Source organism: Podarcis raffonei, chromosome 8 (genome assembly GCF_027172205.1).
Source record: "Podarcis raffonei isolate rPodRaf1 chromosome 8, rPodRaf1.pri, whole genome shotgun sequence".
Classification (NCBI taxonomy): Eukaryota; Metazoa; Chordata; class Lepidosauria; order Squamata; family Lacertidae; genus Podarcis; species Podarcis raffonei.
The window spans coordinates 89619148-89644378 of record NC_070609.1 but is presented as its reverse complement, the minus strand read 5'-3'; the positions used below and the strand labels follow the sequence as shown (position 1 = coordinate 89644378).

Here is a 25231-nt window from a genome sequence, read left to right as displayed (position 1 = left end):
GGCACCCCGAAGCTCCCCAGGTGGGGCGGGGAGAGAAACGCCCGTCCAAGATCCCGGAGAGCCGCCGCTGCCAGTCCGTGTAGGCAGCACGGGGTCGAGGGACCCAACGGTCTGAGCCGGTGCGCTGCGGCGGCGATCAACAGACCTCGTTGCGCATGTGGGAAGATGCTGCCTTTGAAATGTAGCGCGCATCTGGCGCTGGCGCGGGAGGAGCAGGGCGCCACTCGGTGGCCCGCGAGGCGGGAGCCTCGGACGCGGGGCTGCGGGAGAGGGAAGAGGCAAGGAGCCAGGACCAGCTCTGCCGATCAGGGGTCACGTTTTTGTGAAACGATCTCGCCCAGCCCGATGAGATCCTTGGTGGAAGTAAGTAACTGGATTGTATGCTTAGAGTTCGCGGGGAGGTTACACGACACTGACTCTTTATTGAGCAGTCATTCGGGGTTTTTCTGCTGTGCGGATGGATGCCGCTTTTCCACAATGAGCTGCGCCCAGAGCGGCTTACAGCAAACATGCAAACCATCACAATGCAGACCACTAGAAATACAAATAAACAAAATGCAGAGCAGGTCAGTGATTTCAGAAATCACAAAAATCAACAAATTGGCAATCACAGAATAAATTCAATGTTACAAACACCCACACCCACAAAACCCCCAAATCATCCAGGCTTAAGTACATAACCACAGAGCAAAACAAGAGTTAACCAACGATGAAGTTTCTGGTCTTGCCGCTCTCCAAGGAGCCTGGCTTAAATGCGGTTCAGCTGGCTCCCATATCCTTTCTCCAGAGGAGGCTGACACAGCAGCAAAAGGCAAATGTCGGAGAAGGCAATGATGGTGAGTCTCTTCTCCAGCCTCCTAGAAGTACCAGCTGCTGGTTATTGCACTTACTGGACAGGTAATATGCAGAAAGACATTTCTCCCATGGCTTTTGATCTGTAAACAGTTTTGGGGCAGGGGGAAGAAGCAGAAAAAATGGCAAAAAAAACTCTGCGCTAGTTGGGCAATCTGAATTTGCTGGTATGTGATGGAATCCCACATGCAAATTGTGACAGTCTGTTATCCCACTGTGTGTTGTGTTCCTTGTTGCTGTATGGGTGTGAGGCTGTGCACACTCCAGGGGGCTAATGCACAACTGTGTCACATAGTTCTGATTTCTCTGCTTCTGAGGACTTTCCATTGAAATCCGCCTTGATGTTCCCACACTAGTGTGTGGTGCTTGATGGGATGCCTTCATGCTATGTGTTGTTGTCTGTCCCCCCCCCCCGCCCCCATCCTCAGTTAGTACTTCTTTGCCCTTTGGAAGTTACATGAACTAGACGTCCATTATGGACAGGTATGCAAGGATTAGTTTACCTGTGCATGCACACCTGGTTCCCCCCCTTTCTCTTTAATGGTTTTGTTCACAGAGTACTGCAATAACAAACTTTTACCAAAGCCAAAACTTCATGCATGTTTCATGACAGGGAAAACAGACAATTTTAAAATTCATTTTTGAAATCCTGTTTTTCAATTTACTGATTTTGCGCAGAGCATTTAAAATGATGTTCATATGACGCACCAGCCCTGCCAAGTTCAGAACCAACAGCTCACCCTAGAGAGCCTTCTCCAGGGCAAAGAATGACAGGGCGAGGCAGGGGAGTCTCTGATCTCCAGACCCTTCCCCTGCCCCCCCAACACAGAAAGCCACAGTGTGGCCCAGAGAATAACATAAACAGTACTTTTTTTTTTTAAAGGTCAAATTTATTAGGAGATTAAGAGATGTATTATACATGGACTATAAATACAGCATAGCTGACTTTATTCGCAGTCAGACGCAGAGACAGCCAATGCCAACCTATTTTGTGGACACCCTTGGTCTTTTGTTCCAAGAAAAGTTTGCACTATAAGACTTGGATTTAGGTTTTGGAATCCTCTGCTCTTGAACATCATAGCTCCAGCCATTCCCGCCCCCCCCCCCCAGCAAAGGCTATAGCAGCTTCTTTCGTAAAAAGGTCATCAACACATTGGACAGAGGATCCGCGGAAGATGCCCAGCCCATCAGTGGGTTTTCCCAGCGCTCCCTTGTGTCAAATTCTATCTTCCATTTTTTTGTATTGTTAACACCAGCTTGCATGGCATCACGGGCTGGAACAAAAATGTGAACTTTTCTGGTTTTGATATGCTCCTCTGGTACACCTGTTAAAGGTGAAATGTCCAATTTTTCATCAACTGTGATGAGTTGCGTGTCCTGAGCTTGGTCCTGTGCCAGCCGCCATGTGGAAGTGTTCAGTGACCTGGGTCCGAAGCCGCTGGTGGAGGCCACGGCTGCTGCTTCTCTCCCTGCCCCATGCACCAAGTGCCTCGCCGCCGCAGACGCTGACATTGAGAGCCATGTTGGCATAAGCAATACTTTTCACACACACTCATAAGGGGTGGGACTAATGGCCCTTTGGGTCTCTTCCAACTCTACAATTCCCTGATTCTAAGCATACAGAGCCCAGGGACACAAAACATGGAGACTGTTTTTCTTTCCCAACTTTTCCTGCAAAGGCCATTTTTCTTTTTGACCACTGCAGTTTTGCAGAAGAGCAGTTTTGTGCAAAACAGCTGCTTTAAGAGTAAAAATAAATTACAGCAAATGTGCCTTTCTCTGCACATGCCAGGAGTAAGCATGGTGCATCCTTTCTTTTGGGGCTGATGGAAACAAAATGGTTTGGTTGTGCTCAGGTGATGCGAAAATGGAAGAGAAGGGCATGTAGCTAGATGGCGCACAGCAAAACTTCCCAACACACATAAAGCCCCCTCCCCAACCTAGCCACCCAATCCACTTGCCCAAGGAATATGATTTTCCCTTATCACATTATCTGCAGAACAGGAAAAGGTAAACTAAATGGGGAAGAAAGTATGGGCTGCCATTTAGATGAGGATGATGCAAACACACATACACATGCGCTGGGGTTCATTGAATCCACTTTAAATTGCCATACGTACATACCTTACAATCATAGAATTGTAGACCCAATTGGAAGGGACCCAAAGGGTCATCTAGTTGAACCTACTGCAATGCAGGAATCTCAGCTGAAGACAACAGTCATCCAACATCTGTTTAAAAACTTCCAATGAGGTTCAGAAACCTCCACTACCTTCTGAGGTAGTGTGTTTCGCTGTCAAATAGCTCATGAGGCTGTTCCTAATAAGGATCAGGTCCATGGAGCAAAAAACAAACAGAACTCCCTGCTTTGGCTTCTCTCTTGCACTGAACCTTCCCGAGAACACCCTCCCATAGTTAGGGGAAGCTTTCAGTCACCCTGTGAAGCTCTTTGCTCCCCACAATGATTTTTGGTCCAAAGATTAGACTGCAAACATGCAAAACATGAGTCATAATTGTGGCAGATTTAATTTAATTTTAAACAGAACAAATGAAAACTCATCAAACAAGAACACCCGGTTTGGGTTCCTTTCTGTAAGTGCTGCGTCTTGAAGAGCCGATCCTCCATCTGCACCCAAAGGAGGCTCTGAAAGACAAATTGTTTGCAGGTGTGGAAGTGCATCTGCATCTTTGCTGATTTATTCCAGTCCTGCGCTCTTGATTTTCCATCCTGCATCCTGAAGGCAGCATGCAGAATAGGATAAGGATTAAACTGGAATGAAATGAAAACAGGAGGTAAAGGATAGCAATAAAATAGCAACATAAAATGTATAATCTTAAATCAGTTGTTTCCAAATTGGGCACTACTGCTTCTAGGGGGAGGGGCATAGGATTACCTGGGTAAGTGCATGAGCTACTCTTTATCTTATTTATTTGTTTGTATAAATAAGCAAAGCAGTTTACAAAAAGGAAAAAATGATAAAACCAAGAAAAATTTACAATACTTTAAAGCATACAAAAACTTAAAATACAAAAACAGATTAAAATTCACATTGGCATTTATAAGCATCTTGGTAGGTTTGCCCAAACAAGAATGTTTTTAGCAGGCACTGAATGCAATAAAAGTCGAAACAGTAACAATTAATTGCACATTTATTCAAAATCCAATTAAAACCGTTTAGCTTAACCAGTTCCACAAAATTTGTGCATTTGATCCAGCAATACTAGCCTTTCAAAGTCATTTACATCTCCAGCGCCCCCTGCTGCCCCCTGCCTCTTAGCGCCCCCCCAATCCCACAGCCCCACAGAGGGCGGCATTGCGAACTTTGGGAACCACTGAAAAGGTAAAAGGTAAAACCAAGCCCTGGAGAAAACCTTACCTGCTATCCAGTTGTGTGAAGTTCCAAAATCCCCACATAGGTAGGAATAAGTGTTTCCTCCCAGGCCCACATGGGGCTCTGCACCACTGGGTTTGCCCACACCACTTCCATCCCATTTTCCATCTTGATGCAGTTGTTGGGTCTCTGGGGCCTGGGGCTGGCGGGCGAGCACTTTTCTAGCGGTGCTGGCACTGAAGAGGGCCCAGAAGGATTGTGACCTGCTGGATCTTTCAGCTTGTGGAAGCAGAAAGGAAAACAGATCAGTGGTGAGACAGCTTGGATGACCACATAGATACGAAAAATTGCAAAGAAAGGGGTGCTTGGGAAAGAGCTGGCATGATTTCATGGGCAGAGCATTAACTGGCTTTCTGTAGGGATTAAATGAGGAGGGGGAGAACCATCTCTGTCACTTTGAACTCAGGTGGGATATTAAAGTATTAAATAGATGAATAATAAGCACAGTGAATGTAATGTATTCGCTGTACAATTCCAGGTATGGCTAAAGTTTGCTATTGCCTCATAAGTGCTTTAGTGCAAATTCAATTATTTATTTCAAGGAAAAATTAATGATGGGGGGGGGAGATACCTTCCCTACCCACTTATTTAGGCAAAAGGTAGTGTGATGTATACCCTCCACCACCCCAAATCAATCACCCCACATTGGGGAAAGTCAGTTGCAATTCTGCTTGTAGCTTTCCAGGGAAGGACAGTGTTGCAGTAACCCGCTTGGAAGCAGCTGCTGTTCAAGTGCCACAGGTGCCCCAGTGAGCAGGGCCCAAGCTCCACAGGTGCATTCCAGGGGATGCCCTGGAACCTGCACAGCACAGGGTTTTGCAACAAACTCAGGAGGTTCTTCGGCAGACCGCACCGTGTGGCAGGGTTCTTTGTTGCTTGACCTGGCCCAAGGAAACCTGCCCACCCCACACAGATACATTAAAACCAAGGGGGGGAAAGAAACGTCCTCACCCATTTCTAAAAGGCCACAGATAGTTAAAGGCCAAAGGCCTGGGTTACAGAGAAAAGTTTTCGTTTGGCGCCTAAAGATATAAAATGATGGTGCCAGGTGAGTCTCCCTGGGGAGAGCATTCCAGAAATGGGGAGTCACCGCAGAAAAGGCCCCGTTCTCGTGTTGCCACCCTCCAGACCCTCAAAGAAGGGCCTCAAATGAGGATCACAGGAAGTTCGGGAAGGGTGGGGGGGTTGCAAAGTTAGTTTTGCTCCTACCTCACACCCTTCAGTTTCTTCCAAAACTGAGCGCAACAGGCGAATGTATTCAGAAGTGGCTTTAAGCATATCAACTTTGCTGGGCTTCCGGTCCTTCGGAATCAGTGGCACGATAGCTTTGAGCTTGGAAAAGCAACTGTTCAAGTTCTTTATCTGTGCATGGTTTTTTTTTTTAAAAAAGCAAGCAATTAAAGCCGAGAGATTAGTGTCTCCTGAGCCCTTCAAGCTGGAGAAACTTTTCCTTCCTTTGCACTCATCCTGTGATGAGCAGTTGGGAAGAGTTCCCCCCTTCCATCACCTGTCCTTCCAGATGTGCATTTTTACTAACCTGTTCATGAAACCAAATTATGACTCATTTTCTTCACTTTGGCTGCCTGCTAATTGGACATGATATTGGGGTGGCTAACCTGTGGCTCTCCAGATGCTGGACTAACTTCCATCAGCACCAGCCCAACTTGGCCATCCGTGAGGGGTGATGAGAGATGGAGCCTCAAAAGCATCTGGAGGCCCACAGTAGACACCCCTCTTTACTTTCAAGATTTGGCCTGAGGGCAGAGGGACAGAGATTCAAACTCCAGTTTTGCCATATGCTTAACAATTCTGTTGCTGTAATTGCTGCAGGTTTGGGGATGTCAAACAACACTTAAGACAGCAGAGTTTTTAAGGGAGATGAAAGTGGTTTGGGAGAGGTTTCACTTCACATTACTATGGTTATTATTAGGAATAACTTTCTGGTGGTAAGAGATGTTTGAGAGTGGAAGGTGGTGTCTCCATTTGATGTTTTTAAATAGAGGTCGGATGGCCACCTGTCTAGGATTATTTAGTTGTGATTCCTGCATTGCAGGGGGTTGGACTAGATGACCCTTGGAATCCCCTCCAACTCTACAATTCTATTATTCTAATTACCTGCTATTCACTCTAAGGCCCCAGAACAGTTACAACAATTAAAACACAGTTTAAAACAACTCTTTGCATGCGCGCACACCCACCCACACCCACCCACCCACACACCCCTTGTTTTTGTCTTTAATTAAATAGATTTTGCCTTGTTTTTGTCTTTAATTTTTGACACAACACAAATACCTGCCAGAGGCAGAAGTGGAATGAGTATGACATTATGAGCCTCTTTCAGCCTCCCTTCAACTCCCAAGTAACTATTGCCATTTGCCTTCTGCCAAAGTCTGATGCAACCAGGTTGCCGAACTAACCTCCTCAAAGTTTACCCAAGCTATCTAGAGTAAACAGTTAGCAATGGCTGATTTTCTGATAAGAATACTCTCTAAGAGCATAAAAGCTATTTTATTGCTGTGTCCTGACAGCTTTCCTGGAGGAATTGGCAGAAGGAAACAGTCCTTCCCCCAGAAGACAAAATATTCCAGGAAGCGTTGGCTGGTGGCAACTGAGGAATGGCCATCTGGGTACAGAAAAAGGGCATCTCTTTCCCTACCAAGCCCCAAGGAATCAACTTGTAAAATGCAATGACCACTCCATACAGCTTGCAAGGCTTCAATCTGGGGTATGGCAAATGTTGACATTTACCGGTAGTTCTTAATCTTTGGGGAGGCTAGTGGAAAAAGTCAGAAAATTTGGGCACTTCCCCCATTTCCTGGCACATTTTGAGCCCAATGTCATCCTCATTTCCACAATTTAACACTAAAGAATGGCTTTTACCATGTACTCAGAGTAAATATTGAAAATCTGCCCCCAGGATCCAGTAATTCCTGAAATTCACCTGCACATCTCCAAAAACCCATCAGTAAATGACCTGTTTTCATACTCATTTACTTGTCAATGTTGGCATTTGCTTGAACCAGCACATTCACATCCAACTCTGACTCAGCCTTTGACCACCTCAGAGGCTAAAGTGTGTTTCACATTGTTACCCCACCAATTGCTTGAACAAAACTAAAGAAACGACTAGAGAGCAGGAAGTATTTTGAAATCATTAGCAGATTTCCTTATGCTCGTCATGACCAGGATTTTCTTAGCATAATGTTCGGGAACAGCCTTTCCCCAACCGGTTGCTTTCCTGGTGTCTGGGAATACAACTCCCATGAGCCCCAGCCAGAACTGACATGTTTCCATCAGCCGCAGCTTCGTATGACCAGGCTGGCTGGTGCTGATAGAAGCTGTAGTCTAAGACGTCTGGAAGGCCAGAATGGGGAAGGCTGTCAGCTGGCAGGTGTTTCCCTTTAGAGTCAACCCCCCCCCCACTTCCCCAGGCTCCTCCTTCCACCAGTTCATTCAGCCCCTATAAAACTGGCAGATGTTTTCATTTATGAGAGCCATCTTCAAATATCTGAGGGGCATGCTTGTTTCCTCCTCCAGAGAGTAGGACTGAACCAATGGATTCAAATGGCAAGGAAGGAGATTCCGGCAAAACGTTAGGAAGAACTTTCTGAGGGGAAGAGGCTCTTTGACAGTGGAATGGACCTCCTTGGAAGGTCGGTGGACTCTCCTTCATTGGTGGTTTTTAAGCAGAGGTTGGATGGCCACCTGTCATGGATGCTTTAGGTGAGATTCCTGCAGGTGGTGCAATGGGTCGGTGTTAACCAGAAGGTTGGTGGTTTGAGCCCACCTGGGGACAGCTTTGGACAGGATTCTTGCACTGCAGGAGCCTGGACTAGATGGCACAACTCTACTATCCTATTATTCTGTAACCAGGAGGTCAGAAACTCTTGTGGCTTCATACAGTGGACAGCTCCTTGGAATTAAGTTCTACTGTGTGTTCAACACTCTCAAACCTCAGTCTCTGTGTCTGCTTACCCTCTCTCTCTCTTTAGCGTTCGCTGCTTGCCTCCTTCCCAGGACCTGATCCTGGTTCACCGTGGGAAGGTAGACACCAGAGGACTTCTTCTTCATTCGGGTGATGGGGGCCTTGACAGGCATGGGGCCAAAGTGCTCATTCAGCATCTCTCCCAGGATCACAGCGGAAGGTGCCGGGGCAAGCTGAGGCAGCGGCTGGGTTTCTTGCTTCGCCATCCTCCCTCCCTGGATATGACAAAGCAGAGCTGATGAGCATCAGGAGCAGCCTGGTCATGGCAAGAGAGTCACCAGCTGCAGGTAAAACCCACCTTGCCACATTTCAGGGATGGGGGACCAGCCAGGGATGGAGGAGAAAGTTGCAGCACTTAATGTTCAAATCCACACTTTTAAAAAAGAGAACCAAAACACAGCTAACTTTTGGAATTTGTACTTTTCCACATTTTGCAATGCAGTTCTCCAGCCAAAAAACATTTATGAAAACACACAAATTAGGGGAAAGTCTGCATACAAATATATTTGTCAGAACAAACCAAATGTGAATATATTAGGAGGAATTGTTTTTTAAAAATATGTGCATTAGTTTGTATGCAAAGCTGCATACAAACATGTGCTGATTAGGACAAATTTGCACTGAAATGCTGATGAAGTTTCAGGGGGCTATTTTTTGGTGGGGAGGGATAACTCTGAAATTGCAGAAATGTGGAGAACCAAGTTTAAGATTGGAAAAAAGAAACTCTGACAGAACCAAACTTGACCCTTCCATCCCTAGCGACCAGCTATATTGTTTATATATATTCATTTATTGCATTTATATTCCATGTTTTTCTCCAAGGAGCTCAAGGTGGCATATACATGTTTCACCCCCTGCTCCTTTAATCATCACAACAACCCTGCGAGGTAGGTTGGGCCTAGAGGCAGTGACTGGCCCAAAGTCACCCAGTGAGCTGCATCATGGCTTACCGAGGATTTGAATCTTGGTCTCCCAGGCCCTAGTCCTACACTCTAAGCAATATAGCACACATTATAAATTCTTAAATGCAGCTTTCCCTTATTGTCAACTTGTCAGATAAGGCTGCTTTATTCACTCCAACATTTTTAATTTCATCATTGAGGCATCTAACCAATGTATTTGTTAGCTGCACGAAATGATTGGCCTTATCTCTTCTCTCAGTTAATTAAAATGAACTTAGCTCAACTAGAGCTATTAAAAAAACCTTAGCTCTGTTTTTGCTAATGAGTTCAACAAGTGTTTAAATCCAAACCAGTTCAAACCAATAAGTGCAGAGTAATAAAGATAAATCATCCATGTTTACATGTGTAGGTGTCCCACACCCACACCTCTGCTGCATATTCTTTTTCTGCTCTGAAGAAGACAGACAGAAGAGGAAGAAGAAAGCCCATGAACATTCAGAATGGAGGGGAAAAGGCTGGGTGGCGGCAGCGGCAGAGGTTCTTCTCCCCCCCCCCCCATTGTGCTGGCTGTGGTTGGTGAGGGTTGCAGCAGGCCCAGGAAAGCAGATCTTGGCCCATTGCAATTAGGCTTCAGGGATGATGAGTGTTAGGAGAGGTATTCAGCTAGTCCATGGGTAGGCAAACTAAGGCCCAGGGGCCGGATCTGGCCCAATCGCCTTCTAAATCCTGCCTGTGGACGGTCCGGGAATCAGCGTGTTTTTACATGAGTAGAATGTGTCCTTTTATTTAAAATGCATCTCATTGCTGACCCCTGAGTCTGACCAGCGCCAGAGGCTGGTCTGACCAGATGGATCTCCTGGTGTCTTCCAGGATAAGAGTCTGGGGGCTCATCCAGACTTCCTTTTGCACTGTGCTGTCCAGGCTTTAAAGCCTCATGTCCAAGCAGTTTTGCTGTTGTTGCGGCAGCGCTTTCCACAGGAAAATCTGAATTTCACCGCCTAATTTGAGTTAATGGCAATCCACGGAAAACCTGATTGCCGTTTGCTCTGATTCAGCAGCAAAACACAGGTTTAAGTGGGCAAAGTGCAGGAACACCCCCCCCCCCGAATGCTCAAACGTGGAGCTTTAAAGGCTGGACCTGCGCCTAGAAAGGTGGCACCAAAGGAAGTCTGGACGAGCTCTGACTTGGCTGCAGGGTCCTTTCCGTGGTCCTGGTTCTGCAGTGAATGGCAAGCTCCAGAAGGTGTCACTAGGAGACTGCTGCTCAACCCTCCAGTATTTATACAGTGCAGAGGTTTTCAAGCTTTTTGGGTCCACGGCTCCCTTAACCAACTACATTCTTTCTGCAGCTCCCCTGTGGGGCTCAGGAGCCCAGTTATGTCACCCCACGCCTGCTGAGCTGGCAGCTCCTCACCCTTTTCCAAACACCTTCCCTTATGGAGTGTTCCCTCAGCCTCCTCTCCTTGAGAGTCCTCTCGGCAGTCGCTGCTGCCGCCCCTTGGCCTCTTAGCAGCTCCCCACGCCCCACTCCCACCCCCATCCAAAAGAGAGGTGCCTCCTCACACTGCCCCACAGGGGCCTGGGAAGCACCCCCTGGCCAGCCCCAGAGGCAGCATTCGCCTGGGGAGCTTGTAGCCAGGGCTGCTGCAACAAACAGTTTTGCAAGCCTTTGGGAGGCAGAGATGCGAGAGGGAATCAGAGGAGGGAGGGAAGGAAAGAGGGACAGAAACCAGTGTCGCCTGCAGCACCCCTGGCCATCATTCAAGGCACCCCAGGGTGCCACAGCACACTGGTTGAAAACTTACTGATATATTGAGCTCACACAGGGCACTAACTAATCCCTTCTTAACATATAGGGAGGAAACTGCCCGTTGAGGTTTCGTCGGCAGGGCTGCACTCCCGCGTTTGGAATCTGGTGTGTGTGTCCATCCTGGGACCATTTATGTCAGGAGCTCTCAAACCTCTGGGGGCCCCTGACCCCTTGTTCCGTAGACTCACCCCCAGTGCCCCATACTCTATAAAAAGCATTATTAAGAAGAGTAGTTTTCCTGACCCACTAAGGAAGATATTAGCATAGTAAGATTCAAAGGAGTAACAATTAATTGCACATTTATTTAAAATCCAATTAAAACTGTTTAGTTTAATTAATTCAAGAAAAGTGATGAACATGACCCAACGATACCAGCTTTTTAAAGGCTCATAGTCATTTACACCTCCAGCGCCCCCACGCTGCCCCCTTGCCTCTTAGCATCACCCTCCCCCCCCCGTAATCCTCCCCAGGGGGCGGCACCATCCATTTTGGGAACCACTAACCTATGTTATTGGCGGCACAGATTGCCCATGTGCAACCAATTCCTTTTACTGCCAGCTGTGACTCTTGGACAGAGGTAGCCTGGCATCAGTCATTCATACTCTGGCTAGACTGCTGTAATGTGGGGCACATCGGGCTGCTCTTTAAGATGGTTCAGAAACTGAACTTTAGGCCAAAGGACACCTGCAAGGGTGTCAAGTTGAGGCCGGGCATTATGAGTCTATGGCACCAACACTATGGCAACTGCATCAGATCCCAGTTCATTTCCGGGCTCTATGCAAAGTGTAGATTTTGACCTTTAAAGCTTTGGACCACTTTCCCACATATGAAGATCTTCAACAGATCTCATTGTGCAGGGTCTCCAAACTGCATGAGGTGTGGTCTTAAAAATATGCTTTGGGGTGTGAGGAATCCAAATCTGCTATAATTTTTGTGATTGGGCAACATGTAGCTTGGTAAGTCTACGTTTGATGAAGAAGCACATCAACTGCTTTCAGAAAACCAAAGAATTATAATTTTACATTCTGAAAATGTCAGGTAATACTAAATAATAATAAATAAATAAAATTAATATAGAATATAGCTGCAAGTAATTTGCAATCATTTTTAATCATTTCTATGTAATTTTACACATTTACTAAGCAAAACTAAATTATATTAATTTAATCAAAATGTCTTTTGAGTTCTCAAGTCATGTTCCAACTTTTTAGCACCCCTCATTCTGAGGATTTGAAAGTCGAAAAATTCAACATGCCCTAGCCATGACAAGTGGCAATAGTGCTGCTTGGGCCACACTTTAAGGCAGAAGTTTGTGGCTTCACTCGGCAGGAGTGCCCCCAAATGCAGCAGAATTGGCACACTGGTGTTTGAAAGAAGTGAAGCAATACCATCTACAAAGAGGGTCTCCCCTTAGATTGCCCACCTGCATGACTTCTGCCACAGAATGAGGCTTCTCAGTGGTGGCCCCCCAGCTTCCCCTGATAAAGACTTTCCCACCAGATGCTTGTGGGAAACCAGCAGGCAGGATTTGAATGCAAGACCACCCTCCCCTCCTGTGGCTTCCACTGGTGTTCAGAAGCATTTCTGTCAACAACAGGAACTGTGGAGGCACAGCATAGACATTGTGGCTGGCAGCCATCAATAGCCCTCCTCCATGAATTTGACTAATCTTCTTTTAAAGCCATTTAGGTTGGTGGCCATCACTCTCTCTTGTGGGTGCCTGTTCCATAGTTTAACCGTGCACTGAGTGAAGGAAGACTTCCTTTTATCTGTCCTGCATCTTCCAACCATCAGCATCACTAGATGTCCATGAGTTCCACCATAAGAAGGGAAGGAAGGAAGGAAGGAAGGAAGGAAGGAAGGAAGGAAGGAAAACTACTACTTGGGTGTCCCGTCAGTGCCACAGACTTTCTCAGTTTCCCAGATTTTTACATCCAGCCTGCTTCTCTCTGCTGGTTTCTTCTTGTACTGATACCTTCCCTACCCCAGAAAAGTCCCAGGTAAACAAAATTCCACACTCTAGCCCCAAAAACAGTAATTCCAAACTACACATTACAGGGAGAACACCAAAATACAATTCTTTAGTTTTCAAAAGGTGCAGTTTGAGCAGCCAATGGAAGCTGTAAAGAAAAAGTACCCCCCACCCCTCTGGAGAGGGAGTCCTACTGGGAAGGCACTCTTAAACCCCCCTCCAAGAGTTGCAGGAAGGTCTTCTCTATCAGTCTTAATCTTTGGCTGGCCTGTGGTGTTGCTCCATTTTAAATAATTTTCATTACAATTGCACATTCTTGCAAGAGCTTAAGAAAGGGTACAGAATACATAAACACATAGATGGGGCCAGTCTCTCTCTAACTACCAGGGCTAAACAATATAACACCTCCTTTCTCTGCTGCTGAAAAAGGGGGTGGCCCTGAGTCTCAGCCTGCAGAGTGGCTGGGGAAACCCTGCCAGATGGGCGGGGTACAAATAATAAACTATTATTATTATTATTATTATTATTATTATTATTATTATTATTATTATTACATACTTCAAGAGAAGTTGACAAGTACTTTGCCACCACTGCTAGGCATTCGGAAACCCTGAAGTGGACCCTGTACTTACAAACTTGAAGAGACCAGCAGGTCCCTTGGCTCCCTCTTTTCCTCAGCCCAGTCCAGGATATCTCAGGTGATTGCCTGCTTTCCCTAATGAAGCCTTCCAAATCACTGAAAACCTGTGTTGGGAATAACCACACCTGAGGCTTTCTCTGTTAAAGGACCAGGAGACTTCTAGCTTTGCCCCCACCGGCTTTGCCCCCTCTTGTTGCTTCTGTTGCTGGGGTGCAATATAGCCTTCGTTGCGGCCCATAGATGTGAGCTGAGCTAGAATGCACTGAACTGCCTCAAAATCAGCTGCAACTTCTGTCAGCCCCAGATGTTGTAGCCCAACATCTGGGGGGCACTAGGTGGGCAAAGTCTGACCTGTCCCTCTGTGGAGGTGGTGGCAACTGGGAGGGTTAGCTGGCTGAATGGCAGCCTGCTGCACCTCCACTGGGAGAGCGCCCCAGCATGCTGTTTCAGTGGCCGGGCAAGCAAGCCCCCCCCCCGAGATTCTCCCTGAGAAAGAGCGGCAGAAGAGGCACCTGCTGGGTGGTTCTGAGGCGCCTCCCCACATCGTGGCCCTAGCCAGGTTTCTGCCTGGTGCTGCAGCTGCATTTTGAGCACATTACACCTTAGGGGGCAGCAGCGCATTGCCCAATGCCAGGAGTGTGCTGAACTGTTGCAAGGGCTTATATAACTGCCTTTGTTTCAGCCGCAGTAGGACATCTCTGGGCAAACGCGCCTCTCCGATTCTCTCAGCTCATCGCATCTCTCAGCCATGCCGACCTGCACGCGCCTCTTCCCCCGGGGGGGGGGCTGGGGGGGGCGCAGCGGATGCTGACGGGGTCCTTTCTGTGCTGCGCATGGTCCTGCAGGGGGATTTGTGCCCCACCCCGCACAAAAGCCTCCTGGCTTCTAAGCCTATAAGGACGAGAAACCTGCTCTGAGACAGTTGGACTGTGGACAGGGCAATTGTGCGTGGCCAGGCCTGCCAGCTGATTCGGAGGAAGCCTGTCCTGCGCCTTTAAGAGAGGGTCAACTTCCAGAAAACAGCAGCCGAACATTTTCCCAGCACAGAGAGAAATATTAGCTCAGCTCAGGTGTGCAGTTCACACAGTTGCAATCATTTGGGGTGGGAATTTGGGGAGCCTGCTGCTTCGCCCAAACCCCGCTGGGGCAGCCTGGACAGGCCAGCTTTATCCCCACGTTGAAGGGAGCACTTTTTTATTTAGTTACTTCACTTATCTCCACAGAGCCTTGAAGCTCACGGGATGGGGCCAGGCACCGTCTCTCAGCTGAACCTACCTCACAGGGTCGTTGTGAGGACAAAATGAAGAGGGGAGACGTGCGATATAAATGGAATAAATACATTTTAAAAAGTTATGAATTGCTTTCCATGAAACTGCTCATCTCTCTTGCTCAGCCATGTGACACTTGTACCAAAGAGCAGTCAGTCAGTACCTGGTGGAGAGTAAAGACCTGGCTAAGAGGGGAGCATCTCAATGGGCTCTGCTTACTGAGCGTGCGCAGAAAAATTGCATTGGAAACGAGGAGGAATTTGAGAAGGAAATGTTGGAAAGGTTTTCAGCAAATGTAAAAAAAAATCCTTTAGATTTTTAAAAAAATAAGATGGAAAATGGCATATTCTTTGTAATTTTGCAAAATATACTCATTAACTGCATGAAAGGTACTGCCTGGTTTTAGTTTTTTATTTAACTTCCTGATCTTCCAATTATGAAAGATTTTGACAGATTTTTCTGAGCAGTTGGGGTCAAAAGAAAGTAATTTAAAACAACTGTTGTCGAGACATTTCATTCGGAATCTGCTAGACAGAGCCAGGCAGAGGATGATGACAGGAGGGTTTCCTGCCGCTCCCCGCCCCAATTCCTGGCTTCATCCCTGGTTTCTTGCACTGCAGAGGGCTGGACTCGATGACCCTTTCGGGAACTCGCCAACTCTGCAATTCTATGATTAATAGAACCTATAAAAACAATCTTGAGTCTGATACAGGTGCAACCTGGGATAGGCATTTCGACAGTGGTACCTCGGGTTACAAACACTTCGGGTTACAAACTCCATTAACCTGGATGTAGTACCTCGGGTTGAGAACTTTGCCCCAGGATGAGAACAGAAATCACACAGCAGTGGGAAGCCCCATTAGCGAAAGTGGTACCTCAGGTTAAGAACGGTTTCAGGTTAAGAACAGACCTCCGGAATGGATTAAGTTCGTAACTCGAGGTACCACTGTATTTAAAAGGCTTTGAAGACAGAAGGAGGTCTTCCATCAGTGCTTCCTTGCCTAATATTTAGCAGGAGAGGGCCTCCCCCCTCTTGGCCCACTCCAGTGGGGTAGTGGCCAATTTTGAACAGCAGGTGCTCTTCCCGACAGATAGAACTTGGGTGGTCATGTCAGACGTTATGGTAGAGCAAAGATTTAACGCCCCCCCCCACTTGTCCTTGGGTTTCCTCCTTCAAAGAAGTTATGTTTGTGTCAAGTGCTGGTTACAGCCATAAAATGGTGCGCCTTATCTTCTAGATAAGAATTAAGTAAAGGGCAAAGATTAGGGTCTCAGCCTCCTCTGGGCCATTTAAGTGAAAACATTATCCAAGAGCTTTGAGATGGCGGTGGTGGTCAGGCATTCTTTGAATATCAGTTTCCCTTTTTTGTCCAGAAGGTCTCCAAAGTCCACCCTTCATATTTTTTTAAAGAAAAGAAATAAATGGGCAAGTGCCTCAGGTCCCAGGAGATGTCATGGTGGTCAGATCCTGAGGAGCTCAGGGAGTTGGACCTGGGTGACCCTGGGGAGGGTCCTAGCAGGGGTGGGGGAGATGGAGTTGGGGCACAGAGAAGGCCACTAGTCTGGGGGGGGGACTGGAGTCTGGAGAGGAAGGCTGTACTAAGCCTTCCTGCAAGCTGATTTATATAGTCTGTCAGACAACTGGACCAACTAGTTCAGTATTGTCTACACTGACTGACAGCAGTTTCTCAGAGTCTCAGGCAGAGGGCATTCTGAGTCCTACAATTGAACCTGTGGCTTTCTGCATGCCAGTGGCATAGCGTGGGTTGCAGCACCTGGGGCGGGACAAGTAGTTGTGCCCCCTGGTGGACAGGGCAGCTGGGGGGAGAAGTGCACTGGGAGGGGGCTTCCTCCCTTGGGCGCCTTCCCGACTTCCTCTTCCTTCTCCAAGGGGGTGGCATTTCCGCCCTCCCCCTCTACAGGTGCAATCTCCCCCCTGGCCTGGGCCTCAGCCACTGCGCCCAGCATTCCCCAGACCCCTCCACTTCCATCCTTGCCACCTCACAGACTGGGTGAGCCCTTGTACATGTGGGCATCTGAGGAGAAGGAGGCACCGCTCCAGCCCCAAAGCACAAAGGTGTAGCTTGCCTCCCCACAGCTTCGGAAGGCAGCAGGAGCTCAGCAGGGAGCCTGGTTGCACCCCTCTCGTAATTTTACACCTGGGGCCACTGCCCCCTCCCCATTACACCACTGCTTCATGCAAAGCTGATGAGCTAAGGTCCTTCTGCTGGCATCTCTTGAGAAAACGCTGTTGTGGATTTTCTTCAATTACCCACTCCAGTTGCAATGTTTAAGACAGCTTTTTATTTGGTCAGAGTAACAGCAGCTGTTGGGGAGTCCACAGGACTATCAATTGCACAGGCTTATAGAGAAGCATTCCCTCGCCTTAGCTTTACCCATGCTCAGAAATTAAGTCACATTCTCAGAGGAAAAGCATACCTAAATTGAAAGAATTTAGTGCCTGCTTTTGCTCAGTTTGGCTCAAGGCTGAGTTTGCCTACACAACCTTTTGACACTTTCTTAATACAGGCTGAAAAAGTAGATTCTCCTACCAATATCCTTTTGCACTCTCTTTTTTTACATCTCTTTGTTTATGGGCTACATATAAATGTATATATCAGTATGTTCACCGTGTTATTCTTTCTATACCTGAGACCTCCAGGTATAGGGTGGTATATAAATTCAATAAATAATAAAAATAAAAATAATACCTAAGAGGCCACTGTTTTCTGCAGCAGAATGTCTGCTTAAAATCCCCAAACGATCTCTGCCTTCTCCACAGGAATGCAGAGCAGGGCTTTCAATGTGATGGCCCCTCTTTTGTGGAACAGCATCCCCCGTTGAGATATGCCAGGCACACACTATCAGGACTTTACAGAAACCAAGGAAGATGTTTTTATCCAGTTAAATGAAAATGTGTCTTCTCAGCCTTTGGTGCACGTTTTGTATTGTTTTCAAACCCCTCAGTTGTTTCTTGTTCTCTTTAAAGTTATTTCAGCTGTTTGTATGTTATGTCTGTAAATTGCTTTAAGTCATATGGAAATGGCTACACATAAATAAATAAACAATCACCAACTTTTCATCATATCCATCTCATGTTTTCCAGGCTTAATTACTAGTTCTTCTACTCCAGGGACCTCTTTCTGGAAGTAGTTTCTTGGTTACCGTTAATTAAGGGAGGGAGAAAATAAGTTCAACATACGGTGGGAAAGTATTATGTATTACGCTGAATGTTTCCTTTGGGAGAGAGATGGCGCCTCCATTTTGCCATTCTTGCCCACAGCCAGGGATAAGCCCGTCTCCTACAGATTTGCCAATACGAATCCACTTGCTGTCATGTTGAAACTGCAGGAGAGAAGGATTTCTGGTTGCCATTGGAAGAAAATCACATCAAGGTGTGTCTACCAGATCCAGCCTTTTGCTTCCAAGGGTCAGCCAGGCGCTGCTGGAAAGTCCAGGCAAAGGGCATGGGGACAACGGCTGCCCATCCTGCCGTTTGCCCTCCAGCAACTGGTACTCAGAGGTAGACTGCTCCTGGCTGTGGTGGTATTACTTAGCCAGACTTCCTCAGCCTGTTGCCCTCTGGGTATTTTACATCTCTCACCAGCCCCAGTCAGCGGGGCTGTGAGATGCTGCGGCTGATGGGAGTTGCACTTCAGAACATCCAGAGGGCAGCTGGTTGGGAAAGGCTGCACTTTGCTGTCATGGCAGATACTCTTGAGCTAGTAATCTTCCGCAGGCATTTGTCCACTCCTTTTCAAGCCCCGCTCCCCCCCACTCCCCGCTGTCCATAAGTCGCCACCACCAGCATCCCGCATCATTTCCCCAGCAGGTTCATTGGATGGTTGCCTATAAATGCATTTTGCAGCTGCGTTTTGAATCTCAGAATCGTAGAGTTGGAAGGTACCCAAAGGGTCATGTGGCCCAACCCCCTGCAATGCAGGAACCACAGCTAAAGAATCCCCAGTTGCTACTCTCTCCCCCACCCCGCCCCCCATGGCTTGCAACACATTTTGCAGGGGAGGGCGGCGGCTATATTTTCCTTTGATCCCTGGAGGAAAGTGGAAGGGCTGTTTGCTTTAACAAAGCAGGAGCAGAGCAGGCAGCTCTCTTGGCTCACTGCTGAAGAAATGTAAATAGGCAAAGGAAACAATATCCTATTGGAGGCACCTAGAGGAATGTTGCTGGGAGCTCTTGAAGAAGTCAGGGAGGACTGGAAGACCAGAGGGGACTGAATTAATCACTCTGGAATGTCAAGAGATAGTAAACACTCTAGAATGTCAAGGGATTTTTCCAGGTTGTTGTTGTTTTGCAAAATTGAGAACTAAAAATTAGCAGCTGCAGTTGAGGCAGAGAAAGAGAAAGGAAATGGCCTATTTAAAACAATGTATACATGATTTCTGAAGCTGCCTTGGGTGCAAGCAGTGGCAGAACCAGGACAGGCTAGAAATGCTTCAAGCAAACGTAAATAATTGTCTCACTTAGCCAGCCCATTCTGCCTCCAAAACCTTGCAAGCAGAAGGTCCCAGGCTCAATCCCCGCTGCAATCCAGGCAGGATTAAGAGAGGCTCCTGCCCGAAATCCTGGACAGCTGCTGCCAGTCAGGGTAGACAGTACAGTGGTACCTCAGGTTACATATGCTTCAGGTTACATACGCTTCAGGTTACAGACTCTGCTAACCCAGAAATAGTGCTTCAGGTTAAGAACTTTGCTTCAGGATAAGAACAGAAATCAAGCTCCAGCGGCGTAGTGGCAGCAGGAGGCCCCATTAGCTAAAGTGGTGCTTCAGGTTAAGAACAGTTTCAGGTTAAGAATGGACCTCCGGAACGAATTAAGTTCTTAACCCGAGGTACCACTGTACTGATCTAGATGGACCCAATGACTCAGTATAAGGCAGCTTCCTCAAACTTCCTAAAGAGTAAAAAGTTTTGTGTGGTGAGGTTCTTATGGTGCTGCAGTCTCGAACCTGGCTTCTGTGTGGAGCTGCAGGATTGTGAAATGATCCACTGACCAAGGGGTAGAACCCTCATCGAATCTGCAGATGTTACAAAACTAGGAGGGTAGAACAGAAACTGCACCAAAACTAACAAAATGTGATTCAACATGAGACAAACAGGACAATCAGGCGATAAAACAAAATAAACCCAAAGCTCAGTATGGGCTTAGCAGTACATGCAAAAAGGTGCAGCCGATCATAAGACATCCATGGGGCTGGTCAGAGATGCTTTGGTTTCTCAAATTTCAGCCGTGTCTCCCTGTGTGACACTAAAATTTCATCTCCAATGTTTTCTGTGGTCCATGTACTCAGCTGCTGATGTTCAAGTGAAGAGCTCATACATGTGCGATCTGGGCTGGTATAACTGGAACATGTGAGTAGGTGTCCTTGGAAAGGACTGTGTTCAGTGGGTTGTGAGGTGACATGAAGGTACCTTTTGTGAGCTACAGTGGCTCCTTCACACAGGCAAGTCTCCCTTGATTCTGCCGTCCTCTTGTGCCCCACAAGGCGTCCTTGGAAAAGCAGAGTATTAAAAACAACTGGATCTTGCACACGGAACATAGGACTTGCACTAAGTCAAGCCATTGATCCATCTAGCTCAGCATTGTCTGCAGTGATTGGCTGCAGGGTTTCAGGCAGGATCCCAGCCCTACAGGGAGATGCCAGGGAATGAACCTGGGAGCTTCTGCATGCAAAGCAGATGCTCTACCACTAAGCTGCGGCCCTTCCCCACGGTGGGAACAACAGGCTGACAACAAATATAATCCCCAGAGTCACTTCCAACTCTACAATTCTATGAGATATTCTCATGAAGTCTGAATTGGCCATGACAGATCAGGAATGAGACCTTGAGGTCGTAGTGGATAGCTCAATGAAGATGTCAACCCAGTGTGCAGCGGCCATGAAGAATGAGAACAGGATGCTGGACTAGATGGGCCATTGGCCTGATCCAGAAGAGCTCTTCTGATGTTCTTAGGCTGCCTGTGCATTATCAGTGCAACCAGGGCAAGGAGAAGACCTGGGCAGGGATTCCAGCTGGCAACTCCAGGCTGAATGGTCCTCCCCACCAGCCCATCATCTCCCCTTCTCTGGCTTTTTGCTGATGCATGTCATGAAGTAGCTGGATGCAGAGGAGTGGTGGGAGGCACCAGCCAGGGAACCCTCAAGGGAACCCCCTGGGGAGGAAGGCTCAGAGCCAGGAGGCTGGTGGTGGGATGACGATGAGTGGTCAGAGGGAGAAGCGCTGTCAAAATTTGAAGAGGCAACTGGGTGTAGTGAGCAGGAAGAGGCTGTGGCAGAGAGCAGTCCAGAATCAGAGGCAGGAGGCAGAGATAATGCAGGCTGTCTCCCCCTCCTGTTGTGACCAGCTCTTCTCTCCCCTGTTCTCCCAGAACCAGACGAGGTATGAAGAGGGAGGAGCAAAAACAGACAAGCCGATGGAGCCTCAGATTGCTTGGGAAGGACTTGGGGGGGGGGGAGGATGAAACTTAAGAGAACTGTGGGAAGGTGGAGACCTTCAGTCCTCACTGCTTCCTTATTGGGGCAATATCTACTGGGAAGAGTGGCTGTGATCACTAAGCCTGCACTGTTTTGGTTTCTTTGAATAAAGAGTCAACTTCACAGACACCGCTGACCTACTCCTGACTCCAACTTCTGACAATGCATCGCAGCACAAACAGCACTTGGGGATCTTCTGCATCAGATGATGATGGGGAACTCTTCACACCACCAGCCCTGGCTCCTGGATCATCTCCTTCCTTTCACTCTTTTTGCAGAGTGATCAATTAATTTCCTTTCCCTTTCTTTGCTGGATGCATGTTTTTCATGCCCTTGAGACGCGTGTCTAAGCGGAAGATTCTAATTGGGGCAAAGTCAAACTACAGCCATGATGTGCCAGCAGGAAAGGGAGCCGCTCTGGCCTTTGTTTTCAGCATGCAGCTCCTCGTGCTGCCTGGAGCACCCTGAGGTCATCAGCTGGGGCACGTGTCCTGGCGTCCCCCGTCAGGCAGTGAGCTGATGCACCCAGCTGGCAGAGCCAGGCTTGCAAGAAACTTGACTGCTTGCATTAGGCTCATTCACACAAGGCTGCCTTTGGTTTTTATTAACCACAGAGTTTCTGTAAGATTTGGTTGTCAAAATGGGCATTCTCCTTAAAATGTGAACCAGGTCTGTGTCAGGTGTCTTTTGCTGCTATTATAAAGGTGGGGAGTGGAAACTGTACAGCATTATCTTGACTGAGTCAGTTGGTCCATGAATGAGCTAGAATTTGATTCCATCTTTGGGTATCTGGGACAGCGAAGTAGTTAATACACAAAACTCACATCACTCGCAGTGAAATTGCTGCTTCATGAGTTGAGCAGATCAAGCCAGGCGCTCGCTCTCTCCCTCCCACCCCCAGAGTGCTTGCAATCGGATTGACTTCCTGGATCATCATTATGTAAGATTGTAGAGTGTAATTTGCTAGATTATTCAATTCATTTTTATCTTGCTCAGTGAGAAAGGGGAGGGGAAATGTTACTTTGACCAGCTAGTCAGAACAGATTGCCCAATAGGGATGTGATAGAGTTAGATGTGAGTCAGGGGCCGGCTGCAAATGGTTTGCAAATTGGTGGCTTCTTCCCATTTAGACCTTGTGTGACCTGTCTCCACTGGAGAAAGTGCTCTGAAATTGAAAACTCCTGCATTGTAGGGGTTTGGACTAGATGACATTTTGGGCCCTTCCAACTCTCTAGTTCTATGATTCCGACTAAACATCAGGAGGAACTTTTCTGACAGTAAGAGCTGTTTGACAGTGGAACAGTCTCCCTCGGGAGGTAGCGGACTCTCCTTCCTTGGAGGTTTTTAAGTAGGGGTTGGACAGCCATCTGCCAATCAATCACCTGCAGACATATGACATCATATTAATGACAGGTGGGTGGCCCCGCCCACCTGCCCAAGGTAGAGGAGGGAGTGATAAGGATCTGGCTCATTAGCCACAAAGGTTCCACATGTTGGCCTTTGGCTTTTGCATCAACTGGCATCTGATAAGAGAGAATCCATTTGTAACAGCTCTTTCCAGCCCCTAGAATGTCACACCCTTCAAATTTTCAGGAAGAGCTACCTACAAGTTGTCCGAAGGAGCAGGGAGAGGTTGTAGTTAAAACTGAGTTGTAACCTTAGTGGGGGAAATGGGGAAGGGAAAAGGACTGCAATTGTTTCTCAGCCTAAGTGACAGAGAGGCATGGGCAGGGGGGGAGGACTGGGTCAGAGGAAGAGTGGCAGAGTGAGAGACCAAAGGAGAGGGAGGGAGAGAATAGAGGAAAGGGAGCAAGAAAAAGGGTGTCTCACCTATGTTTTGACTCTGGGCTAACCCACAACTGGAACACGACCCCAAGTAGGGAATGAACACAAAGGAATGTAACCCTTGACAGAAAAAGGTTGTCCATCCCTGTTATTATGAATGGACACATAATATAATGATCTAAAGGTGTCATAAGCCTCCAGTTCTTGCTGGGAAGGACCAACCCTGGGAAAAAGGCTCTCTGGGAATATCCTACCATTCTGGAGATTGCAACACGTCACCTATTGTGTGACAGTATCGAGCACAGAGTCCAGCACCCCTAATGTCCTGATTGGGTTTTCTAAACCACAGAAGTTCCTTCCTATTATTACTATGCAAGAAAATTTGCAGTGTTGTGAAATCTCGGAAGCCAGGAAGATTTGGAGCCGGAGTCATGAGATCTGAATCTTGCACAGCTCCCATTCATTTCAGTGGCTTCTGCTCATGAGAACTTACTTCTGGAAAGCACATATAGTCTTTTCTGTGAGCCTGGAGGAATTATACCCTGACACAAAGGAACTTCTACACTTTGAAAAAGTCAGCTGTCAAAAGTGTATCAAAACTGATTTTTTAAAAAAAATTTAAAGAGCCCACACACAATGCGATATTTTCACTTCCTTATCCACAATCTTCATTTCCCCCCACACCTTCTCTTTAGAATGATTTCCCCACTTTAAAATGGGCACTCATCCAGTACTGGAGGTGCATTAATGACCTGCTCAGATCCATGATCAGAATAAAGGCACAGGATGTCCTCTTGCAACTGTTATAAGAATTCTAAGACGTCATAAAGAAAATGAATGTGCACAAGGTAAACACACATCCATAAGTCTGAAATAGTACAGGAGAGCAATCCTGAAGCCATCTTGACTCTGAACGACCCCAAATATTTCCTATGCATAAATAAATATATTGGAAAAACCTCTCCCAATAGTTCTTTTCACTTAAAAATCCTTCAAATCCAGTCAAAAGAGCCTATTTTGTGTATGAATAGGGGATGTCTGTGACAATGGTTTCGAAAACTAGGGAATTTACCATTTCAAAAAATGGCCCAGACTGGCCAGGATAATGCAGTCAGCTAGCAGTATCTAGTATCTTGACAAACAGGAGACAAACTGCACTCTCAAATTTCCGCGTAGACCACCTCTTTCTGTGATGCTTTTTGGGTGGTCTTTGGCTAAGGGGTTGGGCTGTCACACACCTTTGTTCTGGGCCCTCACCTCCTTGCAAGGTGGGAGACGGGACTTTGTTGTAACAGAGTGCAGTTGACCTCAGAGTGCAGGCAGGACAAAGCAGGATATGATGCTCCTCTAGGTAGATGGGTTCAAGGTGAAAGCTTTGAACTGAGCCCAGTGACAAACTGGCAACCATTGCAAGTGTTTAAGGACTGCTGTTCTAGTGCTGTTTGACCCGTCAATAGATTTATTTATTTATTTATTTATTTATTTCATTGCAATTATATCCCACCATTTTTCTCCAAGGAGCTCAAGGAGACACATTTAATTCTCACAACAACCCTGTGAAGTAGGCTGGGCTGAGAAGGTCGCCCCGGGAGCTTTATCCTGAGTGGGGATTTGAGGTCTTCCGACACTCTAACCACTACACCACACTGGCTCTGATTGACACATTTTGCACCATTCATATCTCTCGACTGTCTTCAAGGACAGCCCCACCGCACGAAGTTGTTTCTTAAAGGCACCACAAAACTATTTGACAGAACTTTGTGATACACCACAGATAACATTGTCCTATTTCAGAAAGCAGGTCAGTGTTGCAATGCCCAGATTTCCTTGTGAGCTTGACTGATTTGTACAAGACATTCAGTTGCTCAAGTGTCTTGACTGAAGGTGGAGAAAGAGCACAGGGAAGTCCATTGTTACCGCACCCCAGAATTCCCAAATTGCCCAGTCGAAGCTTGAGGTGAGAAGCAGGAATAGGATGTGATTAGATTCAGCAAGAAGCTCCTCCTGGCCTTCCGTCATCATCCAGTGATTGACACCCTTTGGCAAGGCTGGGCAACAGTTTAGAAAGCAGGTGCTGCTGCAGCATTGCTAGCAAGCTGAGGGCAAGTTTGTTCTTGCATTACGTGATTAGC

The 25231-nt window shown here is 47.1% G+C and overlaps 2 protein-coding genes and 1 pseudogene across 2 annotated transcripts in view; 1 reads left to right on the top strand and 2 right to left on the bottom strand.

Annotated features, from left to right (window-relative positions):
- Window positions 1–1753: 1753 nt before the first annotated feature.
- Window positions 1754–2394, bottom strand: LOC128420072 (NADH dehydrogenase [ubiquinone] iron-sulfur protein 4, mitochondrial-like; annotated as a pseudogene).
- A 1838-nt stretch (window positions 2395–4232) lies between these two features.
- FIGLA (folliculogenesis specific bHLH transcription factor) lies at window positions 4233–8435 on the bottom strand. Its single transcript, XM_053401485.1, has 3 exons — window positions 8220–8435; window positions 5454–5606; window positions 4233–4463 (listed from the first exon to the last, which is right to left on the bottom strand). Exons 1-3 carry the CDS (start codon window positions 8433–8435, stop codon window positions 4233–4235), a joined length of 600 nt encoding a protein of 199 aa, XP_053257460.1.
- HK2 (hexokinase 2) overlaps window positions 8410–25231 on the top strand; it is an 83549-nt gene continuing 66727 nt past the window's right edge. The window contains exon 1 of the mRNA XM_053401478.1: window positions 8410–8516. The gene's annotated coding sequence lies outside the window, so the exon portion shown is untranslated. The remainder of the gene's footprint in view (window positions 8517–25231) is intronic.